Raw genomic sequence first — 20,091 nt, 5'->3', positions numbered from 1 at the left:
CCATATTCACGAATGTACATAACTATTTAGTTTTAATTAAAAATTAATAATGATCTAATCATTGCTTTAATGTTTTATTTAATTTCGATACCAGATACTTATAATTATCTTCTTTATAAAAATTTTAAGACAAAAGATATACATCTTATTACATCTTACAACAAAATGAATAAATATAAAGATGGAAATACAAAGATTGAAAGGTGTATATAATTATCTGATATAATTGGAAAGATTATTAGCGGAATATAACTAGCATGTAATGCTATCACACAAAAGTCACTATAATCTAATCTTCTTATTTTTTTAAATTATCATAAGTCTCATACATACATGTAACGTGTAATCACTCTCAATTCCAATGAATATAAATAAAAATTATTATATAATTTATAGCAATAATTTGACGCCGCTGTAATTAGATTTTATGTTTGAAGCAGTACAGGGTATTAAGTTTGCGATTTTTTCTCAGTCGAGTTTTGCGTGCTGTGCTTAATTTGATCCTATAGTAGTAAAAATATTTTCAATCAATGATACGGCTCTATTAGCCCCACTGATCCTCAGACCGTCCAAATTTATATGTGAGTGAACCCAAGAAGATAAACACATTTTGCAGGAACAATCCCACACCTGGCCAATGATGTGGTGCACCTATAAAAATAATAATAATACATATCTCTTTTTGTACAACTATTGTACATGTATAACATTTTATATAAAAGAGAAAATACCTGCAGCCACAAAATCAGCAAATAAAATCCAACAGGCTGCTATTACCGCTGCAAATCCCATAACAAATCCAACAAATAGCCAACTCCTTGCACCTCTTGCTCCTAAACAACCGCCATTGTAAGCTTCTCCTCTTATTTGTGCATTTGTCACTGAATTGACCCTACAAGAATATTTTTCCAGTAATCAGCATATAATAATATTATCATACTACAATTTAAAAAATCCAATTAACAATGTTATTAATCTATTACTTACATAAAAAGTGATATGGTACCAAACACTCCGCATACATGATATGCATTTGACATTTCATCTGAATATTTTGCATGTGCATCTATTATAAACCACCATCCTACGAAAAACTAAAACAATACCTCAGTGAAATTATTATATATGACATTTATATATTACCTGTAAAATGAAATGAGACAAAAAAACACAGTATCTTTATAACTGAATAAATATTTATAATAAAGTAATAGGATTCAATGGAAAGAAATAATATTCACGTTCTTATAGATAAGATATTACGATTCATAACACGTATATTTATTAAACGTAGATCTATATATACTATATAAACTTAAATATAGATTTTTTTTTACCAGTGTTCCTGCGAGCATAGAAACCAGCGCATTCCTCTTCTCGCCGCCCTCGAACCAAACGCAGGTCGGAACTTGCATGCTTTCGAAGCAGGACGTCATTTTCTCGGGGCTTTTTATCGGAAATACAAGGATATATTGGATTCCGCGATTACACAGCTAACCTTAAACGCAATGACAGATATCAACATATACAACTGTATATATAATACTGAGAAGGGCGAATCGCAAAAGATTCCTCGATGCAGACAGCGCTGGAACGCAAAGTGGCGATTAGCATGAACTAGTCATTTTCAACATGGAAGCTACATGCTACATTGGGCATGTTCCGATATACACTGCCAGTACTGAAAAGCTATAGTTTACGTTACGTATATTATATATTTTCAGTGGGGCTCGATTCTTGAATTCATTCGCAAGAGAAACGTATGCGCAAATTCGGCTCTTACAGAAAAGTTGCAAGTTGATTGGCTAAAAGCCATACGATAACCAATCAACTTGCAACTTTTCTGTAAGAGCCGAATTTGCGTATACGTTTCTCTTGCGAATGAATTCAAGAATCAAGTCCCTGGCAGTAATATCGGAACATGGGGATTAAAGGTGCCTTTTCATGCTGACCCTCGACGCTCATTTTTAGCGTCAAAAGACGTCACGTGACCAAAATTGACGAATTGGTATCTTTATTTTTGGTCACGTGACATCTTTTGTCTTAAATATGGCAATCGATTTAGGATTCGTAGAGAAATGCGAATCGTGGCGACTGACAAGCAGATTCTTTCCTAGCAAAGTGGGCGGTAAGCCGGCCTGGCTCGAGCTAAAAAATATTCCCGGTAAAAGTGATCTAGAATGCGAGTACTGCAACGAGGTTTGCGTATTTCTGTGCCAGATTTACGCACCGTACGAGGAGAACGACGATGCGTTTCACAGGACTATATATATTTTTATATGCAAGAACGTAGATTGCTGCAGACCGAATCAGAATGGAAACTTGAAAGTTTTTCGATCGCAATTGAGTAGAGTCAATACTTTTTATCCGTCTGAACCGCCTGTCGAACAGAAAGACTGGAGAACAGACATTGGTATATTGTAATATGACACATTATTTTTTTTTTATTAATGACTTTGTAAACGTGCATGGAATAATGTAGAATAATATGTATTTCTTTGTTTTCAGACGTGTCACGATGGACAAAAACATGTTGTATATGTGGGATTGCAGCACCGAGTCATTGTGCCAAATGTAAAGTTGTCAATTATTGCTGTCGTGCGCATCAAGTATATGACTGGAAGAATGGACATAAACATACATGTGGCACTGAAGCAAGTAGTGACAATAATTTCTTGTTTCCTGAATATGAGATTGTAGTAGAGAGTGATAATTCTATGAAAGATAATATGGAGCAAGACGATTTTGAAAAGGAACAGAAGGAGATTGAAAAGTATAATGCAATGATCCAAAATGATAAAGCTGGAAGTCTTCAGCATGAAGACGTTAATGATGATTTATTACAGATAGCTAGTGACGAAAAAGATGAAATATTTGCAGAGTTTCGTATGGGAATAGATAATTATCCAGATCAGATTTTAAGGTATATCTTTTCTTTGTAGAAAAATTTGAAGTAAGTAACAATCTGTATTCTAATCTAGTATAACAATCTGTATTTATTTAATAGATATGACAGAGGAGGAAAAGTTTTATACATATCGCAACAAAACCAGATAACAGATATACCAAAATGTCCAAAATGCAATAGCAATAGACAGTTTGAATTTCAAGTATGTAGAGTTTACTTATATAATACATACTGTAATGCAAAATAATGATTCAAAATTTACATTGAGATTGGAAAGACAAATTGTGCATAAATTTTTGCATGTTATGTACATATTGATTGTCTATATGTTATTATATAAATATAAAATATATAAAATAATTTGCAGATAATGCCGCAGCTATTAAACTTCTTAGGCTTCAAAGATATTGTCAAGTGTCTTGACTGGGGAATATTAGTCGTTTTTACATGCAAACAATCTTGTGCACTTAATGGTAAGTACATAAAAGAATACATATGGAAGCAAGATATTGTACAAAAAGAAACTGACTCGAAAATAAACAAAGATGCATGAATATATTCGCCTTGCTTTTTTGGTATACATTAAAAACAATTTTTTTTTGAATATTACACTTACAAATCTTACACTTTGGTTATACGAATTGTGTTCTACTGTTACAAGTTTTGTTAGTCAAGTAAACCGTAATATTATAAAATGGGACAATAAAGCTGATATGGAAATCATACGAGTTTTACTTTTGCAAAATATATCGAAATAAATAAGTTTTTTGAATGCAAACATTTGTGTTAAATAATATGGATTAATAAAGTATACCGAAAACTCTTCTTGATTCGTGAATTAATAAATAACTGTAAATCTTGATTGTCATAAGATTAATTAAAAAAAGAAATTTATTTATTTTGATGTATTTCACAAGAATAAAACTCATGATTTTTCGTTTCTTATTATGTTATAATTCAATATAGCTGTAGTAGGGATACAGGAATCTTAAAGTGAACAATATTACAATAAAAAAGATACAGTTTATATTTATTTATAAAAATACAGTATAAAGATATGTAATATTTTAATGTGAGAAATGTCTCCTAAAACAAAATGCATTTTAAGAACCATGTTACTTTCAATGATAATATTGTAAATCGATAAAAGTTTGTCGTAAAATCTTCAATTCACTATGATCATATCATTACCACATAATAAAATAAAAGGATACTAAAATAAAAACTACCAAAATATATTATTTCAATAATATATTACATATTAAATTACTTTACATTTTCTTGAAAACGTAAAATGACAATGAATATATCATTGAATACATCACTGAAAGTTTTCTTAGGCAACATTCTGTTATAACAATAAAAATTCTCAAATGTATATTAAATACAAGAGAATCAAATAAAAAAAAATAATTACAGTTATCGTTATTTTACAAATCGAATCAATATTTATAATCTTTTAAAGATATAAACTGCAAATTGATATTATAATAATATTGTATTAAAATATGCATATTATGTATAATACTTTATCACCATCAGAATGGATATTACAAGAAATATGTAGTTAGAAAATAGTTGTCATTGTCATTGTCAATTATCTTGTGAAATATTTTTAGTTAGATCATTAATCCTATAGTCCAATCAAAAATACATTGATCTCTATCATATTAATTAATTAAAAAAGATGGATTCTATAACATTACGTATCTTTCTTCCAACAAACATGTCTATCGACATTGATGTAACATCGATGCACTTTCTTTACAATATTGTTTAAAGCGTTTAAGCGTTAAAATTGGCACAGCCTTTGTTAAATTGTGCGAAAGATCGAACGGATCTTGCACACACATAGGTGAATCAATACGAAAATATTCCGGTTTTGCAGTTTGCAATTGCGTAATGTAACGTTTCATGGTATCGCGTAAGGACGATGATTTTTCTGTAAAAAATTCCTTACGGCATGTCTCGCCTAACAACGGACATATAACGTCATCCATGTAATCAAAGTGTTCGTAATATTCAAAAAATCCTAATAACAATGTATGTATTGATGTATGTAATTCAGGTACATTGATAGGAACAATATTACCGACTCCAGTTTCCCAGCCTAAAATATAAAATGTATTAAGACTATATTATGTGCTATTAACACTGAAAAGAGAATATGTAGAATTATAATTTATTATTATAAAGCAAACGAGATAATCTCTCTTTTTCAATCATACAGAGATTTCATGTAAGCTATACAGATATATTATTTCTGAATAAATTATTCAACTTACCACATATAATTTTCGAGTGATTATGGTTTTTAATCAAAGTAGCAATACTTGGTATTTTATATTTAACTTGTAAATAAAAGATGACTAGCCAAGTGAGAGCATAGCTTGTTACTCCATCAGAACCAGTCAAATTACCCAACAAGATCCACTTTTTCAAAAACAATATTAATTTTCGACAAAGCGGATACGTCGTATTGAAAGACCTAGAAGTAACATTTTATGAAATATGTCTTACAAGCATTCTCTTAAAATATACTCTTTAAAATACATTTCTCATACCTGATAAGTTTAGAATTTTCTACTGAAAGGCCATTTGTATACGAGATATCACATTGTATTCCTGTTAATTTGTGCTTTACTTTTATTACGGGTGTCCTGCATTTGTTCAAAATTAATTCTATTTCCCAATTCTCACCATCAGTACATAAATACTTTTGAATTTGTTTACTCCTCATCTGAAGTTTTAATGCCTTGTCACAATATGTATTAATATAGTTCACTGAAGTACACTCAATTTTATCTAAAACAGAAAATTCTTTTTATAATTTCTCTTTTTTCTTTTATATCATTAATATTTCTTATAAAGTTTTATGACTTATGTTTTGTGTATATGTGTGTGTGTGTGTGTAAAATAAATTATATAGAGCAAATATATATTTACCGAAATCAAGATATATGTCGATATCGCTGTTTGGCAACGCTAAACCAGTAACTCTCGAACCAAACATATACACTTCTACGTGAAACTGTTGAGCTTCGAAAGTTTGCTTTAAAGCATCCACGAGTTGAATTGTTCTTGAATCCTTTAATGTATCGTTCGATAGTTTAAACAGATTAACGACAGTTCCATTAACATCTTTCAGTAATTCTTGCAGAGATTGTGGTAGCGACATAACTGCAAAGTCATTACTTTTTGCTAAATACTGATGCGTCTGCTTTCGACAGTGTTGTTCATAAACTGAATTCCCCTTATTATACCACAAAGTGGTACATGTTAAGCAGAAATCAAATTTTGAATTATCCTGTGTACTTAGAAGTTCATTATGTCTTTTGTCAAGATGTTCCATAAATTCTATCTTTATTTGGAATCTTGCCATACACTCGACGCAAGCAAAGTATCGGATGTTATACCATAAATTATTGAATTCTTGTAATAAATACATAGTTTTTTCAAGTACTTCTTTACGATTCTTCTTGTGTACAGAATAATGCATATGTTCCTCGATCTTAGATTTATTCTTAGATTTATTCTTAGATTTATCATGTATCAACTTTTCATTTTTATTGCAAGCATAACATTTCAAGTTTGTAGACTCTATCTCAATTAATTCTTGTAGTAATTTTAGCCTCTGCTCTTTGCCGCTTTTATACAGCTGTGTAAGTTGCATAATATGTTGTTCACAACGAATATGTCCATACAATATATGTATATTGTACGAATGTGTAACATTACATGCAAGGCAATGCATATTTGTGCCTTTAAAAGCATACAATCGTAAACTTAATTTAATCTCATTCAGCTTCTTCTTATTGCAAGTAAACATGATTTTCTCAAAATCTAGAAATCTTTTATAATACATTTTATTATAATGATACAAGGCATTACTCTTTTTTTGCTCTATTTGTAACTTATACCAATTTCTTTCTACTGGTTTTGCAATAAATTGATTTGTAATTAAGTTATTAATTTCTGCAAATATATCAGGAGACATGAATAAGCCAGAATTACTTTCTCCACTTTGAGATAATGTATCAGTTTTATTATCAGTATTTGTTTTAGCTAAGTCGCTATTATCATCAATATGCTGTACTATTGGTGTTTCATTAATACTACATTTTTCCAATGTATCAATTAATATATCCTTGGTAGAAATTGGAGATTCCATTGCTTGTGTTTTACTTATATCAAGTTCTATTCTTGCATTTATGGTTTGTATGTGATTATATGTGAGCAAAATATTTTGAAAGTGTTCTAAATGTTTCTTTTTACATAAATGACCAATTACATCTTCAATTGCATAAAATTTACATTTGCAGGCAATGCAAATGTAAGTAAAATTATTTTTATTCAAATCACAGAAAGATTTGTGATGATTTTTAATATAAATTACAGGTTGGTCCATGATTTGAACAGTGTTGCCATTATTCTCAAAAGACATTAGATTTAAAAATTCGAGAAGTTCAAAAAAGCTTTCTATGTTTTTAGAGCTATTATATTCTTGTCTTTTAGTCTCAATTAACAATTTAATATTTTCTTTATGTTGACATTTAGAAAAGTGAACTTGTAACAGTGATATGTTATGTATTATTTCATTGCAGAATGAACATTTAAACATTGGATAATATTTAGGAATATCATTCAAATTAGGGCTGTAATTTATAGAAAAAATCATGTTGCTTCTATGTACTGTTGCTTCATGATTTATTATATCATTTTTTTCTATTATTTCATTGCATTGATCACAAGTATATCTTGATGTAGTCATGTATTCTGGCCACATTGTTCCATCTAATTTTCTACTGTTTAATTGCAATGGCTTAACAATCTTTCTATCTTTTTCCAATTTTATGATATATGTCGCTTGTTGATTGGAAATTTTTAATGCAGATATAGCAGAAACATGTTTTTTATTATGTACATGTTCCTCTACAAAATATTTATGCATAAATTTATCACACAAACTACAGAAACACATATTCTTCACACTTCTTTCAATTTGCAAAACATTACTATTCCTATCTTTCTCATAAACTATACTTTTCTCTTCTTCTTTTGCCTCAGAGTCAGAAGAGGAAGAAGAAAGTATAGCTTCTTTTGTCGAGTGATCTTTTGCCAATTTATTTTTACAAATTGGCTGTATTTTTGATTTACTTGCAACTTCCGTTTGAGTTTTTACATTAATAGAAACAATGCTTTGCTTGCCATTTATATTTTCACTTGAGTTTTGTTGCTCATTTGTAACATCTGGTATAGTTATATTATTTGTACGTGTTCGGTGTCTTCTCCCTTTCAAATGTTCATAAACATGATATAAAGTATAAGCATGTATCGAACATTTGCATGGTACACAAAAAAACATTATATTGTACTTATGTGATACATTCATTACTATTCCGCGATTCAATAATTCTCTACATTTTGTATCTGACAATTCGATAGATTTATTCGAAAGATCTGAGATCGGAATATATCTGGATGAACTTGTAATATCTGGATGAACTTCTTGCAAATGACTATATATATCTGTTAAATTTTTCAACTTGCATAAGTAACAATCCCATTGTCCATTGCAGTATGTTATATATCGTGCTCGAACATATTTGTACAGTTCAACAAGTTTCATGTTCTTTTCCATGTTCTTTTATGTATATGTACAAATAATCTGTAATTAAATAATATAATACAGTATATATTATTATAAAGTACATAATTAACTATGATTGCTTTTAAACTAGACTGGCTAGGCTAGGTTAATTACCTGTTTATTACTTGGCGTATTATCGTTGTATCATTCATTCGCAGCTTTTAATTCGCATTAATCACAGATAATGAGACAATTATACGTACGCAGCACACACGTGAATGAAGAGACAAAAAACACAGAACACAGTGCGTATATAACGGATTTCCATCACACAAAGAATTTCTTTATTTTCCAATCTTGTAACGGCTCAATGAGATTGGCTCAGGTAACTTGAGGTAACAGATACACGCACGCACACAAAAGTCTTTGTTATAATTAAAACAGTTTTGAAAGTTCTGGGATTCCCTACACACACTACACCTACACACATTCCTCATTAATGAATCATACCATTCGGAAACGCATTTACTATCGGTTAGGATTACTACTTGGATTGACCAATCAGTTGGCATCTGCTTTGCTCTGATTGGTGAATTCGCGTTAATGGTAATCGAGCTCGTAATTTTGTGTAATACGGCCTTTAAGGTTTAAAATAAGCCTTTTCAACTTTACATTTTTTTCATTATATTTTTCTTAATATATACATTTATGTTAAATGCAAAAAATATATAAAGTTATAAAGCTAAATAAGGATTGAAAAAATATACAAATAAAATCACACATACATAATACAATTTTTCTTTGACAAATAAGAATATTAATCTTTTAAATTGAAAAACAATAATAAAATTTAGTAGTAACTTTCATTATAATGAATTTATTAAAAAATTCAGGCTATAATAATCGAAATCAATATATACATATATACATTTCATAACTTTTTTCGATTTTTTTATTGCCTTTACAGTCATCTCTTTTTACAAAACAATATAGATGTAATAACATCACAGCACAAGTATTATATTTAAAAATTATATATATATATAATTAGCAATAAAACTAATTACTAATCAAACTAAAAAATTGATACTTTTAATCAATTAATATATAAAAAGTATCTCGTTAAAAAATATATATATATATATATATATATTTATTGAGCTACTGATATATCTAATAGGGACGAAAAATACCGCTTATGTACTAGTATTTTTTGATTGAGAATATTGAAATAATTTCGCCAGTAATTATATATCGGTATTGTGTATATACCTCTATTGTTAAAAAATCGTAATTCTAAAAATCTTTAATTTATATCGATATTTGAACATTTAATACCAGTATAATAACCGAAATTTTCATATAATATCGGTATATACATAATACCGATATCAATACCGCTATAATATCGGTATTATATTGATATTACAATATTATTTCATTAAATATTTTATTAAATAATATATTAAGTCAGTCAGATTAATGATTATACTTTATATCCCAATAGATATTAATATTCAATATATTATATAACATCGTTTAGGATATTATCATATAGTTTAGGATCTTGATAAATATTTTTTAATAGAGGTTTAAACGATATGGTATATAATCGCTAACGAAATTATTTCGGTATTCAATCTCTAAATCAAGATATATCACTATTATATCAATTCATGAATATAATATATCTAAACATAAGTAACTGCCATATATCAGTTTTTAAAAAATTAATTCAATGATTTTACTGTAAATTGTCAATTATTAATAGTTATTATAGATGAAGACATAACAAAAATTGTAAAATTATCAAGTCATATCAAGAAAAATACAGACATTTTCTATACAGATATTGATTAAATTAAGATAACAATGGTGGCTTCAGGTACGGAAAAGTCTTCTTCAGTACATTTGCACTATAATTGCAATTGCTCTGAAACTTGTTCAACTTACGATTATGCATTGCCTTTGTGAGATTATGTGATAAATCGAATGGATCTTGTACACATAATGGTGATAAGAAAAAAGCTTGAGGTTTCTCTTTTGTACGAACATCACGCATATAAGCAATATATGGTGCCATATCTTGCGGTAAACTTGATGTATTGGCAAATGCATTTTTCTCTATTGGCTGACCCAACAATGGACAAATCACAAGACTTTTGTATTTAAAATCCGCATAAAACATAAAAAATCCTAATAAAAGGTCCTCAAAAGTGTGATTTATTTTCCTAACTGGAAAATTGTAGCTTACACCAACTTCCCAACCTAAATAAAAAAAATAAAAAAAATATATATAAAGAAATTCATACATAATAAGAGTATATAACATAAATCAAACATATTAATTAGAAAAATAATGTATAATAAATACACATTTAATAATATTTTAATTTTTATTTAATAAAATCAAATTAAATTTTGAAAAAAATTTATTGCATTCTATATACCTAATACACATATACATATATATATATTAACATTTATATGTATATATATGTATACATGTATAATGACTTACCACTGATTCGCCACGAATTATTTCTCAATTTTATTAGTTGTGAGATACTGGGAAACACTAATAGAGTTTGCAGATAAAAAATAACGCACCATGTGAGAGCATAGCTTGTTATAAGATGTGATCCTAATAAACCACTGCTGTGCATCCATTGTTTAAGAAATAAAATCAATTTTCGACATAGTGGAAAAGCATGATTAAAACACCTTGAAAAACATTTTTTTAATTTATATAATACATAAATATATACAATATATTAAAGATATTTTTATTGAATTAAATGTCAGGAGGCAGTAAAAGACTTACTTAATTATTTTTGTATTTTCCACTGCTAGCCCATTTGTAACTGAAACGTCACATATAAATCCTGAGGGATTATGCTGTACTTTCATAATTGGCGTTCTACTATGTAATATCATTTCCTGCACTTTCCAAATTGTTTTATTGAGGGATAGATAATGTACAATGTGTGTAATAAGGTTCTGACAACGCTGATATGATGAATTTCTTCCTTCATACATATTACCTGTATAAAATGTTAAAACAAAAGTTAATATTAATGAATAAGTATAATTCACAACAAAGAAAGAAAAGACTAAATAAAAGTTAGAAAAAATAATTTTCAAATTGTTATATATGCTACATGTTATTACACATTTGAAACAAACAGTTTTCTTTGTAAGTTTTTTCTTAATGTTGTAATATTTCAAAATTGTGTGGATATATAATATAATCTATACATATTAACTGGTATTAAAATGATTATCTTTGCATAATAAATAATTTATAAAAATATATATATTTATGTAAATAGAAAGTAATATAATAGAATTATACTAAAATGTTAATATTCCTAATTTATAGCAAATGCAATAGTGCTTATATAGTCTGTTTTAAATTTTAATATTCAAATAAACATTTTGATGCAAATTATACACTTATGTAGACAAAGATATATAGACAATTGATGTGATATGTAGACAAAAATATGTAAATTACATTATAGATTAAAATTGAATTTACCACAATCCAGGAAGATGTCAATGTCGCTGTCACGGAAACCTAAGTCTGAAATCCTGGATCCAAAAGGATAAGCCTTTATATTTGGGATAAATTTTTGTAGCTCAATTATCAAGTCGCGCAAAATATAATTAATCGTTTTATCATAACATATGCTATTGGACTGTATAAGCAATGCTTCAGCATTCTGGTTGGCCATAATTAAGAGTTGTATTATTTGTTCTGGCAAATGATTGAAATCAGAACCGTATGTTACGCTGCGTATGTGTTCTGTCTTCTCACAATGTTGCTCGAACATATCGGAATTTCCGAACCACAAGCGCAGACATGCAGCGCAGTGATAAAACTTAAATTTCTCTGTATGATCGGGAATTGCAACTAATCGTGTCGTGTGATGAGGTACACGCAGATGTTTCGCGAAATAGATCTCCGACGTGCTTTCGTAATTGCAAAATTCGCAGCAATAATTCTTGACGTTGTACACGCTTCGGAATTTATTATGAATGTCTCGCAGTATATCCTTTACCGACGATGTCCAGGACAATTTAAAATTCTCATGCTCGCTACTTAATATGTGTTCGTGTAACAATACATCGTCATTCTGCACCTCGCTAGAGAAATTCTTACTATCGCATAACAAGCATTCAACAATACCATTTTTGTTTCTCATGTATTCTCGTGCCAATCCTAGCTTACTAAATTGTTTTCCAGCCTTCAAACATTTCTTATCATCCTCTATCATCTGGGACAATAGGGTAATATGCTTATTTGATCGAATATGTTTACAAAGATGTTCCTGGAAATTGTTTTGAATTCGTAAGGTTTTATCACACACTAAGCAATAAGTTTTCCTGTCATCGGCACACAGAGAAAAATATATATTGAGAGCAAACGTCTCGATTATGGCATGATTTGCTTCATGAAACTCATAATCAATATTAGAAGAAATAAGTTTTGGACTTTGTAAAGTAGAGCTACCTTTGTCATTCGTGTCTTCTATGCTCTCATGTTTGACAGCATTAGTATTCGGTAAATTAGCATCAGTTTGCTTGCCATTCTTTTGCAGAAAATTAAATGCTCTCTTCTTCTTCCTTGTGCAAGGAACATTTTCTGGAATATCTTCTGTCGATGAGCTTTGCAGAGTAGAGATATTTTTATTTAAATCGTGTTTTGCAGTACTTGGTAAATCAGCTGTTTCTGGTGAAACAGAAGCATTGTCATTGTCTTTATTCCTAATAAGCTGTAAAGTGTTAACTCCAGCAATCAAATTATCTATGTCGATTTGTTTATTTCCTACTTCGTCCTGTTGCAAAAAATTGAATGTCTCTCTATCTTCCTTCTTCGTACCAGAAGCTTCTCCAGTATTTTCTTTTAACAAATGTTTCAAGGTACGTGTATTTAAATCGATTGAATTATCTGCTGCTTGAATTACCTTATCCTCCTCAGTGCTAGTACTCGATAAATCTGTTGTTTCTGGCAAAATGGAATTATTATTAACGAGATGTAAACTGCGAGATTTATTTGAATCATTCGTTTCTATATGGATTTGCGTGTTATTCTCTTGAAAAGGAATAGATGCCACTTTTTTCTTTTGCCTTCTCTTCTTCTTTCTCTCGAAAAAAAGTCCCCGAGTTCTTCGTTCCGTTTCATTATTTATTACGCCGTTTTCATTATTGCGCAGATTTAATGCTGTCAAATTTTGTTCTCTGAATATATTTGATGAAAGTTTACTATATTCCCGCGTCTTCTCCATAACGTTCGATCACGTTTTCGGAAGCACATAACCCTTATGTTAAGTAAACATAAATATTTTTCCTAAATATTTCTTCCTACCTCTTTTTTTTTCGTAATCTCCGAAATTACGCGCTCTTCTTAATCTTCTTTTTTTGCATTTTTAACTATTTTATCATGTATATGTATATCAACTTTAATTCTTATCCTACACATTTGATAAAAAATAAAAAAAAGAGACTCCCCAACGTGGATCGGATATATCCTCGCCGCCATCGATGAAAGAAAAGTATGTAAACGCAGCATAAAATTGCACTTGTGCGGTAAAATGTTTGTCGATTGACGATTGGCTGGCGTCTAGAGTCACGAAAAATTCTCTAGCCGATAACCAATCATAAAACATTTTGTCGTACGAATGTGATCGTATTGCAACTAATTAGAAATTGCGAATGAGGGGCAAGGAAAGGCACGTTCACACATATCGCGTTTTTCGAACGCACTTGACGCGATCACCTGTGCGCGGACGAAAGTGACAGCCCAGCTGGTGGTGCATTAACCGTTTTGCTACGTGTCATGTAGGCAAATCTTGTTTGTACGAGCGACTGACGTTCGGCGCGGCCTTGTCTTTCCGGACTTGTTTCTCGTATCTGTTCGCTGCGAGTAAAGTTCAAGGTACCGGCATCTCGATGCTTCTCGATCCATTCGGCGAGATGGAGAATCGCGCGTATCGCGCAATTTTCAATTATTTATTTCATAAAGTCAAAGCAAATGTTATATAAAACATATGTGACAAGTTTCAAGTTTCAATCGTCATCGCTCTGATATTTTATAAAATTTTATTCTTTTATTTATTTCTTTCAGTAATTAGACACTAGTTGAAAGATTAAAAAACAATTTCGATATTTACATACATTCTTTCCATTTATTAATATATATTAATTTTGATTAAGATTAATATTAATTTTTTCTTTGATTTATTAATATATATTAATAAAATAGGAGATAAATATATACGCACAAATAAATTTGTATTTTAATACAATTTTTCATTGTGATTTACAGTGGGAAAAACATGCGGCAGCTAAAGGGAAAGACGAAAGAGACAAACAAACAGAAGAAAGAACGGAAAAAGGAATTTCTGGAGAATAAGCAGAGATTGTTCACAATTGTATTGCCCACTATAGCTGCAATATTTGTGATAATAGCAGCATACATTTATGTTAAAACCCGTCCAAAACTCATTGAATACTAACGATACATGCCATTTTTGTCATCCATTTATTGAAACAAGATATGCGCTATATTTGAACAATGCAATATAGCAATGCTATATTTGGATAATTTCTCATTGCATTTTTATGAATGTGTGAAAGTTTTTCTAAAAAGAGGCACATTCCACTGTTCTCTTTACAATACCTTGTACCTAAATCATATTGGAAACGATATGTTTTGCAAATATCATTTGATTTGATAAGGAGATTTTTAAAGCCAAGAATATTACGTAATATTAAGATGTCATTATTGGATAAGGTATAAGAGGGGCAATATTTTTTACAAAAGCATTATATGAGAAGAATTAGTTAATTTATACATTGCATTTTTCTAATAAATAATAAAATTGATTAACGTCGAATAATATAAGTTCTTTATATTTATTTATGTCTTCCTTAATTCTTTCATATGCATGTTTTTAATATAATGTTAGATAAAAAAGTATATATAAGTATAATATATTTCACTTTATAATTCTGTCAATTAGTTCATCTCTTATATGTAAGAAAAAACCAAGAAAAGTCCATATCTATTAAATATAAATTCTAATAAATGTTACATTAAATTGGGGGAAGACATTAGTCTGTAAAGCATTTAAATAATGAATATGGGTTCAATGCAGTATAAAAATATATTTATTATATATAAATTGTGTTGTATTTATGTATTTTCTCCTCTCTTCCAATTTAAAAATTATGCACTATATATTCTGTCACTTTGATACAAAAATTTTATCTGTGTATACTTTTTTAATTAAGTAAAATTGAACTTAAAAAAACTTCATAAATTTTCGAATTTAAAAATATAATTTTTAATATTGATGCTTCAAAAAGAATACAAATTTCATATTTTATTTTTTATTAATTTTATTACACAATTTAAATAGTGAGAGAGAAACAGGAAAAAGTAAAGATTATTTTTATATTATAATTTCGAAGAATTTATAAAAAAAACTTATCAATCTCTAATACAAATATTGATTGAATTAAGAGATGATTAAAGGCCAATTAAAAAAAAATATATAATATAATTATTAATATTTGCAACAAAAATTTATATTTGAAAAAAATAAGAGAAAAATCCAATATTTTTTTCAATTTAATTACTCTGCTTCTTCTTTCATTATAATAATAATGTATAAATAATTTTACACTGCTTTAAATTATATTTTCATAAATATATATATATTATTAATAAAAAAAAAAACACAAATAATTAAAAAAAAAAGCTTTAGGTTTTCTTTTTATCTTTTTCAAATATATATAACATGGTGGAAGAATATATTCTAAATATTTTTCCAACATAATATATAATATATATAAAAAAGGACAGAAGAAAAAAAAAAAACATCGTCAAGTGTTTGTGTCAACTTAGGCACGTGGAACGTGAAATGTGACCAATGGAAAGTTAACACGTCTTTACGCCCCTATTGGGGCTGATTGGAGGCAATTGGAGGCTGTCATCGTGCCGGTATCGCTTTTTCGCTCAAATTTTCTTTGTTCAATTATTATCAAGATACGCGATCGCGATGGATTATTCAATGCGTCTGCTCCTTTCAAGTTTCGCAATACTTTCATTTTATATAAGTTGCATCCAAGGTACTCTTCATATTTTTATTTCATAAGAATACAATTATCAATAAATATACTTATGGGTTATGTTATTACTATCATCGTGTCATCTATATTATATTTTAGTTTTTTATCACCGATTTGTTTTGTGATGTATTTTTATACTTATGATACAATTGATCGTATATTTATGTTATAATTAAAAATATATTCAATTGCATATATAAATATCTTTAATATGTATAATTGAATAGGTTAATATTTGACATAATGTGAAATGTTAATTTATGTATGTAATTTTTATTTAAATATACTAATTTTATTAAAATCTTTTGCAGGTAGAGGAACACAACATGTAACTTGTGGGTCTGTAGTGAAACTAGTGAATGTAGACTATAATGTGAGGCTACATTCCCACGAAATCAAATATGGAAGCGGTAGTGGACAGCAATCAGTAACAGGTACAAATGTCAAAGAAGATGGTAATTCTTATTGGCTTGTTAAAGCAGAATCAGGAAAACAATGCTTGCGAGGGTAAGATATAATTTATGGTTATTATACAATTTTTTGCCAATTTATATACATATATATATATATGCACTGTATATGAATAAATTTGTGGAAATTTTTTTATAGAAAGCCAATCAGATGTGGAGAAATTATCAGATTGGAACACACTACAACAAAGAAAAATCTTCATTCACATCTCGTTAGTTCACCCTTGAGTGGAAAGCAAGAAGTGTCGGCATACGGAGATCACAAAGCAGAGGGTGATACTGGTGACAACTGGATGTTATTATGCAATAATGATTTCTGGGAGAGAGATGATACAATTAAATTGAAGCATATTGATACTGATACGTAAGTATACACCCCTCCATGAATTTAAATGTAAATAAAAAAAAATACCAAATCTGCAAAGTAATTATGTACATTACATATATATTTGTATTTTTTATAGTGAGAATAAATAGCACATAGCTTTAATTTTTTAAATGTTATATATTTAGATATTTAGCTGTCAGTGGCAGAGCTTATAGTGCTCCAATAAATGGACAACTCGAAGTAATGAGCGAATATTCTCCAAATAGTGCTCACACGCAATGGACGACAATGGAAGGATTATTTATTCATCCCAATGACTTCAAGGCACAGCATCATCGACACACAGAATTATAAAGGCAATTTTTCTATAGCAACTTTTTTAGCATTATCTATACGAAAATGCGTAAATAAATTGGGAAAATGCATTATATTATCCTATTGATAAAATCATTATTCAATTATGTCATTTTTATATTGATATTTTCTTATGAGACTAGTTTAATTCTTCATAAAATTACACTTTCAAGAATTTCATAAAATTATAATATTATAGTTTATTTAAAAAAGAAACAGAATTTATACATAATTATTTAAATTCACGAAGTAATATAATAATTATATTGGAAAGTTTAAAGTTAAAGTTAAACAAATGTTCCCAGCTTTTGCTACCATATTTTTATTATCAGAGCAATTGTATCAATTTTGTCATTTCGAGAAAGTGTCACTTATTTCTTAATAAGGATTATAGATTATATGTATTTAATTCATGCTACGATTTAGTACAAACAATTCCCTCTTTTCTTAAATCTTCCGTTGATCGCGTTAAAGAGCGCTATTTGTGTTCTATTGTATGTAAGAATGCGTTGTATATATTATTATTATTATATTTATTACAATACAAGTACATAATAAAAAAAATACGTCTTAGACTTAATTTCGATCCATTGTCTGACTAGTTTCATACTTCCTTTAATTCATATTTGCCATTGATATCTCTTGTGCCTATGAGACCATTATATGGAAAGATAATATTTGATAGACCATAGTTTCCAAAGATTTCCTTCAGATTCTGCTTTCCCGTTACGTTCACATAACATTGTTTGCCGGTTAAACAACTGTGCAATTTCCAAATACCAAGTACTAAACAAATACATAAAATCGACATCAGCATGTCGAATATCGTGACTAGAAGTATACTCGAACTGTCTTTGGAGTGCAGCAGTCTTGCCAGGGCGATAGGGAAGCAAAAGTTCAGGAATATGTTAAAGTAATCCGCGTCGCTTTTCACTATGTGATTAATGTTTTCGTACATGTATGGTCCCAGTACGCATAGAGAATATAAACACGTCAAAGAAGTGTAAAAGCAAAACAATATAAAGTTGCCCATATTCTGGCGCAGTACACAAGCACCTAAGAAGAAGCAGTGATGATCCTTGAAGTGAAAACATTTTCGGCAGAAGGTGCAATGCTGCGTCGGCTTACACATGTAACTCTGACATCTCTCGCAATGCCAGAATCTGTAGGCCGTGTTGTGAGCCGGTGGCTGCTGCACATTAGGCAGTGGTTGTTCAAATTTGCGCTGTTGGGTGATCACACTGTACAAGTTATCTTGTACCTCTTTAACTTTCATTGGATTTGATTTGTAACTGATGCTATATATAGAGTACCAATTCAAGTATACTTGTATACAAAGAAAGACAAAGATCGGAGAGATCTTTTGATTGATGTAAATCGTAATCACAATGACAAATATAGTGCATATTAACGTCACTAATGGACATAATTTTTTAACAATCTTTATACAAATTTTTATATACTGAGCCTGAGACATTGTCTCACAATGAATATATATATTAATATCTAACTTTATACGTACACGTGATACATAAATCCAATTTTTAGATATAATGTATAAGTTTATCCATTTTATAAAAAAACTTCTCTTGAAATATTATATGTATTATATTTTTGTAAAGATAATTTATCAGACAGATATCTCTCTTGATGTGTATGAGCACTATTCTTATTCTGATTTATTTTATGCTGAAAGAAAATGTTTCTTTAATAGATAAATTATTATGCGATTCAACATTAAATTATTACTATCAATAAATATTGTATTATTATCTTTTAACTTTATAAAACTGATTTATATTCACTAACCTTGGCCATAACCTTAATGAATCATTTTTACACGTTTCGCCAATTTTGTTCAACTTGATAAGTCGAAGCTTCTTCGAAATAGCTAGATGATTGTTATAATTCAATTTCCTTTAAATTATTACTGCATATTCTCATATAGTAGTAACGCATGTTTTGACATATGTGTCACTGTATCACACTATACACTAATAGCATATAGCATGTATATGTGATGTGCATACAATTGATACTAGAGATGATTTATCATTAGTTAATATTATTGATAATTTAATATTTTTTTCTATATTGTTTTTATTTTGCTTTGTTACGCATTAATTATAAAAAATAATTTCCATATATCATTCGCGATTTTTAATAGAAAATGTAGGTCTACTTTTAATTCTCGCATTACGACTGCGATCAGTCATTTTACATATACATATACATATACATATACATTTATGCCTCGTAAAATGCTCGTAAATACGCCTGAAATTAAAACCTCTTCGCACAA

At 29.0% G+C, this 20,091-nt stretch overlaps 7 protein-coding genes across 8 annotated transcripts; 3 read left to right on the top strand and 4 right to left on the bottom strand.

Moving 5' to 3' along the window:
- Positions 1-208: 208 nt before the first annotated feature.
- LOC145941555 (transmembrane protein 50A) lies at positions 209-1,546 on the bottom strand. Its single transcript, XM_083047697.1, has 4 exons — positions 1,338-1,546; positions 988-1,094; positions 732-892; positions 209-651 (listed from the first exon to the last, which is right to left on the bottom strand). Exons 1-4 carry the CDS (start codon positions 1,434-1,436, stop codon positions 545-547), a joined length of 474 nt encoding a protein of 157 aa, XP_082903823.1. The 5' UTR covers positions 1,437-1,546; the 3' UTR covers positions 209-544.
- A 499-nt stretch (positions 1,547-2,045) lies between these two features.
- Zfrp8 (Zinc finger protein RP-8) lies at positions 2,046-3,462 on the top strand. The gene is made up of 4 exons (XM_083047713.1): positions 2,046-2,413; positions 2,509-2,923; positions 3,008-3,110; positions 3,276-3,462. Exons 1-4 carry the CDS (start codon positions 2,050-2,052, stop codon positions 3,459-3,461), a joined length of 1,068 nt encoding a protein of 355 aa, XP_082903839.1. The 5' UTR covers positions 2,046-2,049; the 3' UTR covers position 3,462.
- Positions 3,463-4,254: 792 nt separating this feature from the next.
- On the bottom strand, positions 4,255-9,188 carry LOC145941565 (uncharacterized). The gene is made up of 5 exons (XM_083047711.1): positions 8,673-9,188; positions 5,855-8,576; positions 5,473-5,713; positions 5,194-5,396; positions 4,255-5,018 (listed from the first exon to the last, which is right to left on the bottom strand). The coding sequence occupies exons 2-5, from the start codon at positions 8,547-8,549 to the stop codon at positions 4,639-4,641; spliced, it is 3,519 nt and encodes a 1,172-aa protein (XP_082903837.1). The 5' UTR covers positions 8,550-8,576; positions 8,673-9,188; the 3' UTR covers positions 4,255-4,638.
- Positions 9,189-9,648: 460 nt separating this feature from the next.
- Positions 9,649-14,135, bottom strand: LOC145941566 (uncharacterized). Its single transcript, XM_083047712.1, has 4 exons — positions 12,040-14,135; positions 11,323-11,542; positions 11,020-11,222; positions 9,649-10,766 (listed from the first exon to the last, which is right to left on the bottom strand). The coding sequence occupies exons 1-4, from the start codon at positions 13,787-13,789 to the stop codon at positions 10,360-10,362; spliced, it is 2,580 nt and encodes an 859-aa protein (XP_082903838.1). The 5' UTR covers positions 13,790-14,135; the 3' UTR covers positions 9,649-10,359.
- Positions 14,136-14,283: 148 nt separating this feature from the next.
- LOC145941568 (single-pass membrane and coiled-coil domain-containing protein 4 homolog) lies at positions 14,284-15,408 on the top strand. Its single transcript, XM_083047714.1, has 2 exons — positions 14,284-14,439; positions 14,830-15,408. Exon 2 carries the CDS (start codon positions 14,840-14,842, stop codon positions 15,017-15,019), a length of 180 nt encoding a protein of 59 aa, XP_082903840.1. The 5' UTR covers positions 14,284-14,439; positions 14,830-14,839; the 3' UTR covers positions 15,020-15,408.
- A 1,064-nt stretch (positions 15,409-16,472) lies between these two features.
- On the top strand, positions 16,473-18,097 carry LOC145942053 (stromal cell-derived factor 2). The gene is made up of 4 exons (XM_083048540.1): positions 16,473-16,637; positions 16,949-17,144; positions 17,247-17,471; positions 17,621-18,097. The coding sequence occupies exons 1-4, from the start codon at positions 16,568-16,570 to the stop codon at positions 17,787-17,789; spliced, it is 660 nt and encodes a 219-aa protein (XP_082904666.1). The 5' UTR covers positions 16,473-16,567; the 3' UTR covers positions 17,790-18,097.
- Positions 18,098-18,126: 29 nt separating this feature from the next.
- Positions 18,127-20,084, bottom strand: LOC145942052 (uncharacterized). 2 transcript variants are annotated; one of them, XM_083048539.1, is made up of 3 exons: positions 19,599-20,084; positions 19,312-19,478; positions 18,131-19,087 (listed from the first exon to the last, which is right to left on the bottom strand). In XM_083048539.1, the coding sequence occupies exons 2-3, from the start codon at positions 19,320-19,322 to the stop codon at positions 18,394-18,396; spliced, it is 705 nt and encodes a 234-aa protein (XP_082904665.1). In that variant the 5' UTR covers positions 19,323-19,478; positions 19,599-20,084; the 3' UTR covers positions 18,131-18,393. The 2 variants fall into 2 exon arrangements, with proteins under 2 accessions (XP_082904664.1, XP_082904665.1); XM_083048538.1 differs by lacking the exons at positions 19,312-19,478; positions 19,599-20,084 and having other exon boundaries at positions 18,127-19,305.
- Positions 20,085-20,091: the final 7 nt, after the last annotated feature.

This window comes from Prenolepis imparis, unplaced genomic scaffold (genome assembly GCF_030444845.1).
Source record: "Prenolepis imparis isolate NDT839.2.m4 unplaced genomic scaffold, iyPreImpa1.0 SCAF_10, whole genome shotgun sequence".
Taxonomy (NCBI): Eukaryota; Metazoa; Arthropoda; class Insecta; order Hymenoptera; family Formicidae; genus Prenolepis; species Prenolepis imparis.
The sequence above is the reverse complement of the archived record's forward strand: the minus strand, read 5'-3'. Positions and strand labels throughout refer to the sequence as shown.

What these genes read in the sequence shown, in the direction of transcription:
- LOC145941555 (XM_083047697.1), bottom strand. Translation starts at nt 1,436, where the DNA reads ATGACGTCCTGCTTCGAAAGCATGCAAGTTCCGACCTGCGTTTGGTTC. An exon ending in CTATGCTCGCAGGAACACTG is followed by an intron (nt 1,095 to 1,337) that starts GTAAAAAAAAAT and finishes GTATTGTTTTAG; the next exon opens with TTTTTCGTAGGATGGTGGTT. An exon ending in TGCTGATTTTGTGGCTGCAG is followed by an intron (nt 652 to 731) that starts GTATTTTCTCTT and finishes TTATTTTTATAG; the next exon opens with GTGCACCACATCATTGGCCA.
- Zfrp8 (XM_083047713.1), top strand. Translation starts at nt 2,050, where the DNA reads ATGGCAATCGATTTAGGATTCGTAGAGAAATGCGAATCGTGGCGACTG. An exon ending in AGACTGGAGAACAGACATTG is followed by an intron (nt 2,414 to 2,508) that starts GTATATTGTAAT and finishes CTTTGTTTTCAG; the next exon opens with ACGTGTCACGATGGACAAAA. An exon ending in TATCCAGATCAGATTTTAAG is followed by an intron (nt 2,924 to 3,007) that starts GTATATCTTTTC and finishes TTTATTTAATAG; the next exon opens with ATATGACAGAGGAGGAAAAG.
- LOC145941565 (XM_083047711.1), bottom strand. Translation starts at nt 8,549, where the DNA reads ATGGAAAAGAACATGAAACTTGTTGAACTGTACAAATATGTTCGAGCA. An exon ending in CGACATATATCTTGATTTCG is followed by an intron (nt 5,714 to 5,854) that starts GTAAATATATAT and finishes TTTCTGTTTTAG; the next exon opens with ATAAAATTGAGTGTACTTCA. An exon ending in GAAAATTCTAAACTTATCAG is followed by an intron (nt 5,397 to 5,472) that starts GTATGAGAAATG and finishes TGTTACTTCTAG; the next exon opens with GTCTTTCAATACGACGTATC.
- LOC145941566 (XM_083047712.1), bottom strand. Translation starts at nt 13,789, where the DNA reads ATGGAGAAGACGCGGGAATATAGTAAACTTTCATCAAATATATTCAGA. An exon ending in TGACATCTTCCTGGATTGTG is followed by an intron (nt 11,543 to 12,039) that starts GTAAATTCAATT and finishes CATTTTATACAG; the next exon opens with GTAATATGTATGAAGGAAGA. An exon ending in GAAAATACAAAAATAATTAA is followed by an intron (nt 11,223 to 11,322) that starts GTAAGTCTTTTA and finishes ATGTTTTTCAAG; the next exon opens with GTGTTTTAATCATGCTTTTC.
- LOC145941568 (XM_083047714.1), top strand. Translation starts at nt 14,840, where the DNA reads ATGCGGCAGCTAAAGGGAAAGACGAAAGAGACAAACAAACAGAAGAAA.
- LOC145942053 (XM_083048540.1), top strand. Translation starts at nt 16,568, where the DNA reads ATGGATTATTCAATGCGTCTGCTCCTTTCAAGTTTCGCAATACTTTCA. An exon ending in TTATATAAGTTGCATCCAAG is followed by an intron (nt 16,638 to 16,948) that starts GTACTCTTCATA and finishes AATCTTTTGCAG; the next exon opens with GTAGAGGAACACAACATGTA. An exon ending in GGAAAACAATGCTTGCGAGG is followed by an intron (nt 17,145 to 17,246) that starts GTAAGATATAAT and finishes ATTTTTTTATAG; the next exon opens with AAAGCCAATCAGATGTGGAG.
- LOC145942052 (XM_083048538.1), bottom strand. Translation starts at nt 19,266, where the DNA reads ATGTCTCAGGCTCAGTATATAAAAATTTGTATAAAGATTGTTAAAAAA.